A 14,218-nucleotide genomic window follows, 5' to 3' on the forward strand; every position below is an offset into this window, starting at 1 on the left:
TGCTCATTCTTTCCCTATGATGGAGAACCCCCCCCCTCACTTTTTTTCTGCCTATCTAAAACTCATCCATATGTAAGATTCATCTAAAATATCAGCCCCTCCACAAAGCCCATTGCAGTAACTCCAGCCAAGATTAGCTATTTCCTTTTAAGTCATCTATGGCGCTCACTTGTTGACTGTAATAGTCACTCATCCACTTAATCAATCAAGAGTATTTGTCATATCAAACACAAGTATTATGTTATGCGTTTCGCAACACATTCATGAATAATACATAACACCCGCTTTTACTGAATTCGGAGTCCAGAAGAGAAGACAAACAACTAAATAGGCCACAATAATTCACTGATAGATGTAAGCACAGTGTGCAATGGGAACACCCAGGAACAGACGGGGTAAAGTAATGATAAGGAGCTCAGGTTCTGGAGTCACAGTGCCTGGATTTGCATCAGAGTTAGAAAAACTGGGAAATCTAGAGTTCCATTATGGATATGTAAAGTGTGAGATGCCTAAAAAGACATTTAGATGCAGATCTCAAACAAGCAGTTGGATGTACCAGTCCGGTGTTCAGAAGAGAGGCCCACGCCGAAGATATAAATTTGGGACTTATTGTGGTACAGCTGGTGTTTAAAGTCACGTGACTGAATGAGATTATCTCCGGAGTGAGTGTCAGTTGAGGAGACAAGAGATCCATGGAATGAGTCCTAGAACACACTGACTAGAACACTTCTGACAGAAGCAGGAGAGAGCAATAGGAACCAGTAAGAGAAATTGAGAAGGGCCAATAAGGAAGCAGAAAGACCAGGAAACTGTGCTGTGTGAAAGCTAAGTGGAGGAATTATTTCAAAAAGAAGAGAGTGACCCACTGTGTCAAATGTTAGTGACAGGCTAGATAAGATGAGGAATGAGAACAAATTAGATGTAACAAGACGGCAGTCACTGGTGACCTCACCATGAGCTGTTTTGGTGCCATGCTGAGGATGAAAGCCTGGCAGGGATGGATTCCAGAGAGAAGAGAAAGAGAAGAATTGGAGATAGCAATTGTGTACAATCTTTTGAGAAGTTTTGGTATAAAAGGGAGCAGAGTAATGGCCCAGTGGACTAGGGGCTTTAGAGAAGCAGATTTTCATGCTTGAATGCTGAGCAAATGATGGAATGATCGAGTATAGAAAGAAATTGTTCTCTCTCTATTCCTCTGGCTCTTCCCCTGTCTCTGCCACCAGCTCACTTTCCGAGGCCCACTCCTAACCCGACACCCCAGGGCACTCCAGATATACATATTCTACAGGAGCTGCCACACTGTGATTGTTTTTATGTCTCCCTGTAACGAATGGTAAATTTCATGAGGGTAGAGACTATATCTCATTTGCACACCTTAATCTTCATGTCCATGGCACAAATGATACCTGTAGATTATCTGCCCCCGAAAGGAGCAAATGATGTAGTCACAAGGAGAGACCTATCCCCATGAGAATGCAAGCTCATTGAGGGGAGGGATTTTCGTCTGTCTGCTCACTACTTTATCCCGAGCACGGAACAGAGCCTGGTTACAGCAGGTAACCAGTAAATATGCACTGAATAAAGAACGAATTAAGAATGAATTTAGCTGGGGAAAGTTATGAAAGGAATTCTGATGAGACTTAATGTCTATGGAGCACTTCCTGTGCACCAGGCTCCATGTAGATGCCGGACGCATGGGCTGTTGATCGAAAAATTTTCAACCTTTATATTACATTAAAATTTTAATTGAAAATTTGCTTACTTTTTTTACTACAGAGAATGTATGGCAACAGGATACAACAAGATTTTTATTTATTTTTTTAATTTGGTGTCTGAGAGGCATTTTTTATTTCCAAATTATACTAGTGAGAAAGGCCTGCTAATCCCAACCTCTGTCACACCACCAAAAATTAATATTACTACATGAGGGTTCCCTCAATGAATTCCTCTTAAAATTAAGTGCAAAGAAATTTTGTGCTACACCAATAATCAACAGGAGTGGCTTTTTGTTGTTGTTTTTTTGCATTATATATGAATCATGTAAAGTATTTCTCTTTGCCTTGGTTGCCAAGAAACACAGAATAATTAATGCTCAAAGTAGCATTAGTTAATAATCATGCATTTTATTACCTCAAACTGCTTTGTGAAGGCAACACAGAAAAATATCTTTTGGTAGGGGGAAAATAGTTGATCCCGAATTTTTTTTTTGGAAAGAATTTCTTTTAGAAAAGAAAACTTACAATTATGTTAAGTTTTCAGGCAAAGTTCCTTCAGTTGCTTATATTTCTACATATCTGCTGCCAAGACTTAACAATAGTTTTTCTTCATGTAGCTGGGCAATTAAGTTTAGTCCATTTTCTGCGATTTTAGTAAAATAATCTCTTGACATTAGAAAAGGTTTTTTTCTACTAAGTTTACATATTGGAAAGTTTCTACATTATCGAAGTCTCTCTACGAAGTGACCTTACATATCTACTTTCACAATGACTATTGTACTGTAAATACTTCCAGTTTATTTATACTCACTTTTGATTGTAACTCAGAAGTGCTGAACATTATTCATCCCCGAAGACTGAAAAACAGCTCTGTGCACTTGTATAAAATCTGGTGTGTTCTGTAGAACTGCTTAGAAAACACCGTCTACCATGCTGTCCTATGCCCTTACATAGTTTTCTTTTAGAATTAAATACCAGAAAAAAGTTGGCCATTAACGAACTGTAAAGATGTTAATTGTATTGCACATGATTTTTTACTCTTGGTTACCAAGAAGCTCAGAGTCCTACTGATAAGCAGTAAGAATATCAGCCAAGACCCTTAGCATACTTAGATTCCTTTTCCTTCTCAGGGCTTTTGATCTTGAATTCTAACAATCTAATTATACAAGTGCATTTCTTACTTGACCTCAGATTCCTTTCATGAGTAGGAAAGGTATAAATAAATACGTAAATATCCAGTAGCTGGTTAGTTTCTCTGTTACATTATTTAAAACATAATCTAATCCGGTAAAAGAGCCATCATGGTCCAACTATTCTCTAAGTGTCCATAAAAGTCTCTGAAAGTTTACTCTGGAAACACAGTTGATGGATACCCCTCAGATTTTTATAGACAAGAAAGGTAAAGTCAGAGAAGTTGAGTGACGTAATCAGCTAATGGAGAAAATGGAGGGTGAATAACAACTAAGCTATTTGTATAATATTCTAGCCAACATATTACTGAGTTACAAGTGCCTCTGTGAGCTGAAAAGCCCAGCTGTGTTTTCTACTTTCTGCACTACAAGCAATAATAAAGATGAAGTAATTGTAAATCAGTTAAAACCCTTCAAAGATATTAAAGATGGAAGTTATGTATCCAATTACAAACCCATCCTTCTGTTTCTACAAATAAAGTAAACAAAGCAATGCTGATTACTATATATTAACATAACAAAATAGAAATTGCAAAGAGGTGAGTGGCAAAGTCTCTAAGGAAAACATTTTAAGTAGTCTGAGTAATATATACATTTCATTCCACTTCAGTATAAATTAAAATTTAGCTGCTTAGAGTATGTACATGCGCATCCCTTAAAATGAATATAGCTCAAGCAATTGCAGCTCTGAGGTCAAATACTTAAGGAAAAGAAAATGGATTAATGAGGACTATCAGGACATCCAGCAAATTCCTTCAGCATAACGTAACATTAAGAATCCTAGTCCTTGAGGGGCACCTAGGTGGCTCAGTCAGTTAAGTTTGACTTCAGCTCAGGTCATAATCTCACTCAGGTCAAGATCTTATTCAGGTCATAATCTCAAGGTTCACCAGTTCAAGTCCCACAACAGGCTCACTGTTAGTGCAGAGGCTGCTTTGGATCCTCTGTCTCCCTCTTTCTTTGCCTCTCGCTCTCTCTCTCTCTTTCTCAAAAATAAATAAACATTAAAAAAAAAGATTTGGGGTGCCTGGGTGGCTCAGTTGGTTGTGTGTCCAACTTTGGTTCAGGTCAAGATCTCACGGCTTATGAGTTCAAGCCCCACATCAGGCTCTGTGCTGCCATTCAGAGCTTGGAGCCTGCTCGGGATTCTCTCTCTTTGCCCCTCCCCCACTCTCGCTCTCTCTCAAGAATAAATAAACATTAAAAAATTTTTATAAAGGGGTGCCTGGGCGGCTCAGTCGGTTAAGCGTCCGACTTCAGCTCAGGTCATGATCTCACTGTTTGTGAGTTTGAGCCCCGCGTCGGGCTCTGTGCTGCCATTCAGAGCTTGGAGCCTGCTTGGGATTCTGTGTCTCCCTCTCTCTCTGCCCCTCCCCTGCTCACGCTCTGTCTCTCTCTCTCTCTCTCTCAAAAATAAATAAAACATTAAAAAAAATTTTTTTAATTAAAATAAAAAAGATTTAAGGGGCGCCTGGGTGGTTCAGTTGGTTGAGCTTCCAACTTTGGCTCAGGTCATGATCAAGAGGTTCGTGAATTCAAGCCCCAGTTTGGGCTTTGCGCTGACAGTCCAGAGACTGCTTGGGATTATCTATCTCTCTCAGCCCCTTCCTGACTCGCACTTTTGCTCTCTCTCAGAGTAAATAAATAAACTTAAAAAAAATTTTAAGAACCCTATTCCTTGAAACATGACTATTCCTACCATTCGTTCTCTCTCTCCTGAAAGGAAAGAAAGAGATACTGTCTTCTAGTGGGGACAGTGTAACAATCCAAGCGTTTAAAATATGTTAGGAAATGCTATGTACTTTTCTGCATGGAAAAAAAAAAAATACATATAGAAGCACCCCTGCCTGATATCTCCAGCTTTCCTATTAGACTTTGAATTCAGTGGATATGGTTGAAATCAGAGCAGACATAAGAAGGAGCCAAGATATGGCAAAGGCTTTCTAAGTTGCTAGAATTCAGATTGATGCTGTAACATAACAATTATGTCGCTCAGAAATAAATACATATCTACCAAACATGAAATGTTAAGCAGAAAAATAATTGCTTCCACTGAACTTGGCTTCATGATCCTTACACCAAACTAACAATTAGAGAGTCCAATTTCAATCCATTTCCTGGATTGCATTTTTTATTACTCCCATTAACCATGAATTTGAGAGGTCATGTAAGTGGAAGTAATCCAAAGAGTCTTTGTTGCTTGGTGAAAGATATGTAGGTGCCCATTAAAGGATTTAAATCTAATATGTCAAGTATTTTCCCCCAAGATATTTTTCTTTGTGGAAAGTTTCCTTTCATTTTTTTAAATGAGGCCTCATGGGTGCCCCGATTTGGAGAATCTACTACTAATTAAGTAGCCAAGACCTACACATATGAAACAAAGAACAATTCTAGGATGATATACAGCATAGGCTATTATGAAAGTATGTATGCAGTTTGGGGTGAACATTACAGCTGTAGGAATTCAATACAAAGAGAAGATCATTGTTGGTTGGATTCATCTAAGAAATGGGGTAAGTCCATCTCAATTTGAAACCTTAGAAAAGCTAATGTAGTACTAAAATGAGTTTTAAGAGAAGGAGATATTTTATTAGTTCTGAGGTGGCATCATGAACAAAAGTAAGAAAAGTGCCTGGAAAATATTATACGGCTGTGTCTATCTATGTAGAGTTTGCTGATATGATTGGTAAAGGGTGATCTACAGAATTAAAAACTCCATCAAAGTTGAATAAGATCTTGGCTCCCAGAAAGTTAGTACCAGTTTGGTAGGATTATTTCTATTAATCCTACATAGTACCTGTATTACATAAAAATAATATCAGCCTGCATGCATTTTTGCAAGAAATTATTCCCCCAAACTTATCTTGAGTATGTGCTATATGCTAAGGTGTAGCTGGCACAGGATGAGAAAAAAAATACTGCCTGTGCACACAGAATTTATATTCCAGTGGAAACATTTATCATTAGTTTTGATCATGATAAGGATGATGATGATAACAAGAAATTACATTTATTCAGTTTTTTAATTATAATACTGAAATTATAAACACTGACATTTTAGAGTACATCATGTCTTAATCATTAATTCATTCGTTTATTCATTTTTCATTCATTCATTCATACATTTGTTAAACGCCTATAATCAAGGTCTTCACAGTTATCAAAGATGTTGATTTAATTCAAATGATTACAATTCATTTCTTATAAAGACATGAGCAGCTATCACACAAGAGCCCTACCAATTTTCCCCAAAGAAGTTCCTTCCTCTAAAATATCTATGGTGTATTTTTGCAGAACTTGTTGCCTCTGATGGAATGTCTTCCCCCTTTATCTATCCTTCAAGATTCAGTTCAAGTGTTGCCTCTTCCATGAACCCTCTCCTGACTCCTAGGGAAAATGTATTTTGTGCATGCTTCCATTTTAACAAAAGCATATTAAATTATGATTTATCTATCCCCCTGTTAGAGCTGCGAGCTCTTAACTGCGAGCTCCTTGATGGCATCTTTATTCATCTTTCCATTTTAGCAACTGAAACGATGCCTAATGTAAGAAGTGCTCAATGAATATTCTTGAATGACTATCTTATAATAAAGGAGACTTAGGTGCACTGTACGTGATTATTATAATATTTGAGTGCTAACAGCTGGTTGAGGGTCTAGTCTCACAGATCTTCTGTCCCTCTAAACACGCCAAGCTCATTGCCACTTTCAAGCCACTCTCTGCTCTGGGATGTCCCCCACCCTCCCCATTTCATACCGCTGGCATTAGCTTTCTCACTTAGAGCTAGCTTCAATTTCAGCTCCTCAGAGAAAACCCTCCTGATCCCCAATCTACAATGGCATTTCACCACTGTCTTTCATCACACCCTGTTCTCATTCACCACAGAGCTTATATCACACTCTCCTGTCTTTCTGGTTTGTCTACTCTTCATTGCTCCCAGTCAGAATGTAAATTCCCTGAGAGCTGATCTCTTAGTTTCCACTGCTGTACTCCTACCATCTAGCACAGTGCCTGCCATCGAGTAAGCACGCAAGAAATCCATGCAATTGAATGAAGAATAAATGAGAAATTTGGATCCTCTTTTCCATAAGTGGCAAACTATGGCTTATGGGCTACGTTCCACTTGCTGGCGAGCTTTGTTTGGACTGCTCATGTTTTGTTTTGTTTTTTTTTTAATACTGAATGAGTTGTCAAATTTAAAAATTAAAAGATTTTACATTTTTCAAAAATTTCAAAATTCAGGTTTCTGTTGAAATGTTGAAAGAAGTGGAAATCTAGGGCCTACAATCCCAATTGGAAAGTCAGCAGAGGTGAGTAATGGTTGCCTGCTTTGGACGAGGATCACCAGACTGTCCCAGCCTCACCTGCTCCCTCAGCACTCAGTCACATGCCCCGTCTGACCATGAAGGTGGTCTCGATTTGGCCCTGACCTCTTCTGCTAAAGCTGTCTCTGTGACCCATGCTCTACATCACACTCACATGACTCCTATAAACCCTGTCCTCATGGACTGCTGTTACTACTAAATCTGAGACTGTATCTTCAGAGATAACTTAGCATCAGAACTTACTTTTTTATTATTTCTGCATTATGACATGGAAAGATTATATAATCAAATACAAAACTGAATTCATTATATACCAGAAGAAAATCTAGGTGAGTGTTTAAGAGATCTCAACGTGGCAAAAGAAACCTATCATTAAAACATTAAAAAACAGCGCAGGTCATGATCTCGCGGTCTGTGAGTTTGAGCCCCGCGTCGGGCTCTGTGCTGACAGCTCAGAGCCTGGAGCCTGTTTCAGATTCTGTGTCTCCCTCTCTCTGACCCTCCCCCGTTCATGCTCTGTCTCTCTCTGTCTCAAAAATAAACGTTAAAAAAAAAAAAACATTAAAAAGCAAATTAATCAGGAAAAAGTAGATATAACTACTATGACTAAGATTTGTTACTGTTAATTAAAATTCACTAACAAAAAAATGGACGCTGTCAGAAGAATGGATAAACACATTTTCAAATAATTCACAGAAAATAGAAATATCAAATAGCATTAAAAGATAGTCCATTTTATTTATAATCCAAAAGATGTGAATTAAAATGAGATTCCCTTTCGGGGCACCTGGGTGGCTCAGTCGGTTAAACGTCCGACTTTGGCTCAGTTCATAGTCTCACGGTTTGTAAGTTCAAGCCCTGCATGGGGCTCTGTGCTGACCGCTCAGAGCCTGGAGCCTGCTTCGGATTCTGTGTCTCCCTCTCTCCCTCTGCCTCTCCCCTGCTCATGCTCTGTCTCTCTCTGTCTCTCAAAAATGAATAAATGTTAACTAAATTTTTTTTAATGAGATCCCCTTTCATCTATAATTGATTAACTCATTTAACAAACATTTGCGGAGTGGTCACTATGTTCCAAACACTGTAAGTTTGGCAAGTATTTTTTTAAACGGTAGTAATTTTAGGATTCAGTAAAATTAATACCATCACACATTGTGAAAAACAATTTTATGATATGCATCAAGAACCATAAAATAGTTCCTATCCTGTGACCTAGTAATTAAACTTCTTGGAATTTATCCTAGGGAAGTAATCAGTGTAGCAGACAAAGATTAATGTATGAGGATGTTAATCATAGCATAATTTATAATACCAACACATTAGAAATCTAAATGTCCAACAATAGGAGTGATTAAATAAATTATGGTACATTCAAATGATGAATGATTATGCACACATTAAAATTATGTTTTCAAAGACCACTTAGTGACATAGGGAAATGCTTACTAAAACTTTTAAAACCTATATTTTAAAAATAATTTCATATAGCCAATTATAATGATCCCTTCTTTCTTGCCTCATGAGACAGAAAGAAGTTTCTCCATATAAATCTTAGTTCTGGTAGGTATTAAAATAGAAGGTCTCGCATGTTCACTGAAGCATTATTTACAATAGCCAAGATATGGAAACAACATAGGTGGTGGTGTATATATTTACACAATGGAATACTATTTAGCTCTAAGAAAGAAGGAAATCCTGCCGTTTGCAACAACCTGGATGGACCCTGAGGGCATTATGCTCAGTTACATAAGTCAGAGAAAGACAAATATCATATGATCTCTTACATGTGGAATCTAAAAATGTGGAACTCATAGAAACAGTGTAAGTATGGTTGCCAGGGGTTGGAGGTGGGAAAAATAAGAAGATGTTGGTCAAAGGATACAAATGTACGGTTATAAGATTAACAAGTTCCAGGGATCTAATGTATAGAGTGGTGAATATAGCTAATAATACTGTATCATATACTTGAATGTTGCCAAGAGAGTATACCTTAAATGTTCTCAGCAAATAAGAAATAATGATGCAATGAGATGAAGCTAATGGTTGGTGGTAATCATTTTGCAACACACAAATGTGCCAAATCAACACATTATACACCTTAAACTTATACAGTGTTATGTGTCAATTATATGTCAATAAGGTTTGGGGGAAAATAAAATAAAAAAAAAATTTCAGACACAAAAAACAGAAATTGCTACATGGGATCAGAAAAGCAATATGGTTTAATACAAGTTAAACATACACAAAGCACTGAAGAATGTCCTAGATTGCAGGTAGTGACTATTCTATAGAAAGAGAGGAAAGATGGGAGAAGGAACAGGAAGAAAGCAAAATATAAAAGAACAAGACCACAGCAGAAAGAAGAGACAGAAATGCGTAAGGAGAACATGTGGAGGACAGAAAATCAAAAAGGACACATAGCTGAATTTTAAGGAAATTCTCTGCACACACCATAGTATTAGAACTTAAGAAATTCCCTTTTTGATGTATTTATAGTATTATGTAGATCAGACAAGACACTTACAAGAAGCATTATTTGTTTCTTGTAACACCAACCACAGGAAGGGCCAAAAAGGATGTCATGGCAGAAAAGCAGAACTACCTCAATACCATGAAAAGAATAACAACAAAAATTGAAAGTCTCAGTGCACCAAAATAAACTGTCTGTACAAAAGATGATTATAGTAAAACAAGGAGGAAGTTGAACCTTGGTTTTAGAATTACTGAACTGTGCAAAGGCAGAAACCAATCTGCATGGTCATCAGTGTTCAGGAGGCAAATAATTCCATGTCCACAATGAAAGCAGTGAAACCTGGGCTCCACCAAACCCTTGGAGCACAGCTACATGGCTCCTCCTGAAGCCAAGTATACACCCCCTGCTCTTTGCATTTGTGCTTCGGTGAGGGAGCTGTTTGGGTAACAGATTCATAATGCACTTAACCAAATATAACATCCAAGCCTAGAGAAAGCTGAAGGAGTCACTTGTGGAAAGATCAAAAGAGCACAGAGGATTCTCTTCTATGAGTGAAAACTGAATTTTTTATTAAAAGATGGTGGGAAGAGTCACCCAAGAGAATGCATTTAAAAGTAATAAGGTAACAATGTTCTGCGTCACTGTAACTAAGTAAGAGGACAATTGCGTAACCCGACCCTGTCAGCTGCACATACCCCGTTCCATATATTTTGCCATTCCTACCCCGTTTTGAGTTCCTAGAAGAATGTGCATGGACTCTCATTTCATATTTACTCCTAACAATTTAATCACAAGGCTTAGAGTGTTCAGCAATTCCGAATCTCCTTCCCTTTACCCCTCTGATGTACTCCCTCTTCCTGAAATCGGGCTTCATTTATGTATATCCACACCGTACCATCCTGGTTCTGCAAACTGTTGCTTTTTCAACGTTTTGGTTTTGTGAAATTGAGAAACCTCTACATATCCATGCAAGCCATTTTCACATCTGTAATTTTATCTCTTTGTTTCAGTAAGTTGTTTTTATCCCCTTGTTCCCTTTTTTTTTTTTTTTTTACTACTTCTGAACTCCCACTTTTGGACAACTCCACCATAATTTTTGAATCTAAGCTATTCTCTTCAAGAACTGTCATAAACTTAAATCCATCAAGACCATTGACCCTTGCACCATGTTCGCTTTTAACATTGTTTGTATTTTGTGTCATTACCTTTCAATCTGTGACTAGCTCTTGCATTCTTTATTCTCATTCTTCATTCTTTTCAACATCCCCCATAGCCTGTTTTTAAAATTTGTATTCTCTACTCTATACTTAGTCTGCTTAAAAATGAACTGACCTAGAAAAGTCTCTTCTTGACCTTGACATTTTTACTATTACATACATCATACTGGTAATCTGAGGTTGCATTTTTAAACCTCCTCTTCATGGATCTGGGTGATTGGTTCAAACATCTGCCATTCTACTGGTTCCAAGGCTGCCTTAGCTGGTCTGGTTGTTCATTTCCCATTGAAAGGCTGCAAGGTCAGGACTTGTTCGTGTAACTGCTCACTCGGGCAGAGGGGACAGCCTCTCCAGACAGAGCAAAATTAGCCTTCAGTCAAGAGCACATGGGTGGCTGGACTCCTCTACTTCCTTCTTCTAAAATTTTCACTGCTCACTCTGGCCCGTTCTTCCCTGTTGTTTTCCTTCCACCATGCTACAGCTTGTGGAATAACTCCTTGCCCATGTCCATGTTGGGCCATCAGGTTTCTCTATTCATTCTAGTAGCCAATTTGATTTTCATTCTCAGCCTGTGATTTTTTTTCTTTCCATTCACATTCAATCTTTAGTCACTCCTTTTCTAGACTGACTCAATTCCTATCATCTGAATTTCTCTTTCTCTCAAAAACACCTTTTCCACATCCTAAACCTCTGTGTTCTACTTCCTTCAACTTGCCCTTCATTCCGTCCTTCATCCTTCAATACCTAAAATCCTCTTTTGTCTTTCTAGCTATAATCTATCTGCCCTTACCTGTTTCCATTCTATATATGCATTTTGCTATACTATGAGAGACCCAAAAATCTTGTCAGTGATTGAAATGTATTAAAAAAAAACAGAGCAACCTCTTTTGTTAATATATCCTAGAATGTGACACCTTCCCAGAATCTTTTGTAAAAGTTATATTCAAGTTTACGTGTATTAGATAGTTATGCAAAGAAGAGAAGGGCAAGAAGTGTCTAAAGAGCAACCTTTCAACACCTTAAACTTACATAGTGCTGTATATGTCAATTATATCTCAATAAAACTGGAAAAATAAAAAAAGTAAAAATAAATAAATGTACTCAGGATCTTACTTTATATCTACCAATGTCTGTTCAATTAACTGTTAAGATGTATGGGAAGAAGGAAGAGGGAGAGGTTGACAATGTGAGAAAATGACTGGAGAGAAAGACTGGGAAAGTCCAGAAAGTTTGGACTTTAACCTGTAAAAAAAAAAAGAAGCTACTATGGAAAAAATCAAATTGGCATTGTGCATTCAATATTTTTAACTTTTAAACAAATCTGTGTTAGAAGATGCAAATTTCAAGTTGATCTTCATGTTAATAAAATTAAATTCATCAAACAACACTTATTAAGCACCTATTTTCATGAGGTACTATAAAATGAAAATGGTTCCTCTAAAAGAATTTAAAATTTAGCCTAATATCTGTTAGAAGTCCAATGGAAACTAATTACAGGCTGATACTTACAGCTTCTGTATGAAACATGCCGACCTACGACTCCAAGAGGCCAAAAGCCATCCTCAAGGTTTATCCTGATTAGACCTGAACATACCCCCTTCCTTCACACTCTCTATTTTCTCAGCCTCTCCTCCTCTCTCCTTCAAACTGCCGTTAGTTGCCATGGTTTTCCTATTTTTCAGGCTCTGACCTGGGACTGTTTCCTCCCTCCTGGCCCAGCAGTTTTTGGTGGCAAGTATCATTTTCTTGTAGATCAGCCCCTAGCATAACTCCCGGAACACAACTGGGCATTCTGAGAGCATTTTCTTCTCCTTGGCCCAGAACAAGGGGGCAGGTGCTGAAGAAATGAAGGGACCAGAACATGAAAATATAACAAGCCATGGCACAAAACACAACTGTTAAGATTAACAAAATAATATTGGACATAAAATGTGATACCTGATGGGCCAGAATATAGATATTGTGTCCAACATCTTTTGGGGAAACACCGTCATCTCCTCCATCATCATCCCCATGGTCACATTCCAATCCTTGGTTATAGGCGTTCTTCATCACATCCACCTATCAAAAAAACAAATAGGAAGAACAGGCATTTTACGTTGTCTATGAGGTATAATGAAAAATTGGAACACTTCTGGGGCACCTGGGTGGCTCAGTCGGTTAAGCGTCCGACTTCAGCTCAGGTCATGATCTCACAGTTTGTGGGTTTGAGCTCTGCATCGTGGGTTTGAGCCTGTTTCAGATTCTGTGTCTCCCCCTCTCTATGCCCCTCCCCCACTAGCGTTCTGTCTCCCACTGTCTCAAAAATAAATAAACATTAAAAAAATTTTTTTTAAATAAAAAAATTTTAAAAACTGGAACACTTCCAAAGACTTGAAAACTACGAAATAACTATAAATGAAAATGGCCTTAGAAATCATCTTTATTTAAATAAACATGAACAATATTTTCTTTCTTGAACATTTTTGCTTTGATGTTTGAATACTGACAATGCCAAAGTTCCAATGAATTAGGCAACTCTAGAACCCTGAGACACATCCATTATTTATTAAGCTTCCACTAGGTACAGGGACAAATGGTGCTGGACGTCGTCCTCTGTACTGAGGACCCAACAGTGGGTACAACACAGTATATGCTCTCAAGGAACTTACTGTCCAGTGGGAGAGTCAGTACATCAAGAGGTGAACACAACAGTTCTACGGCAGCACTAAGTGTGAGGCACCTAGTGAGCACACAGTAGGTACATGAACTCAGGCAAGAGACTGATGGGGGGGCCACAAGAAGGAAGTGGATCTTGAGAATAAGGTGTTGTAGGCAGAGGGCTGTTGTACATTGCTGCTGTTGAATGAACATGTAACTCTTAGCCCCATTTAACCATAAGAATAGAGAATGTCTTGGTCCTCTTAGTCCACTACCTACAGATATGAGGCTCTCAGTAAATATATGTTAAATAAAACTGTATCTTACATTTTTATCTGCCCTCCTCAACTTCATTCCTCACTATTAAAGAGAGAGCAATGCTTTTGAAACCCCATGCTTTCAAGGACAAAAAGGGAGAGGCAAACCAAGAAACAGACTCTTAACTATCGAGAACAAACTTATGGTTACCAGAAGTGAGATGATGGGGGGGGTGGGGGAGGGGCGGTGAAATAGGTGGTGGGGATTAAGGAGGGCACATGTCGTGAAGAGCCCTGGATGATGCATGGAATTGTTCAATCACTATATTGTGCACCTGGAACTAAAATAACGCTGTATGTTAAATATACTGGAATTAAAATTAAAAAAAAAAAGCCCAGTGCTT

The 14,218-nt window shown here is 38.1% G+C and overlaps 1 protein-coding gene across 2 annotated transcripts in view; it reads right to left on the bottom strand.

Annotated features, from left to right (window-relative positions):
- ITPR2 (inositol 1,4,5-trisphosphate receptor type 2) overlaps positions 1-14,218 on the bottom strand; it is a 490,724-nt gene that overhangs the window by 135,682 nt on the left and 340,824 nt on the right. For both annotated transcript variants that reach the window (XM_049627177.1, XM_049627176.1), the window contains exon 45: positions 12,856-12,978. In XM_049627177.1, the coding sequence (XP_049483134.1) occupies positions 12,856-12,978 (123 nt within the window). The remainder of the gene's footprint in view (positions 1-12,855; positions 12,979-14,218) is intronic.

The sequence above is a fragment of the Panthera uncia genome, chromosome B4 (genome assembly GCF_023721935.1).
Source record: "Panthera uncia isolate 11264 chromosome B4, Puncia_PCG_1.0, whole genome shotgun sequence".
NCBI lineage: Eukaryota > Metazoa > Chordata > Mammalia > Carnivora > Felidae > Panthera > Panthera uncia.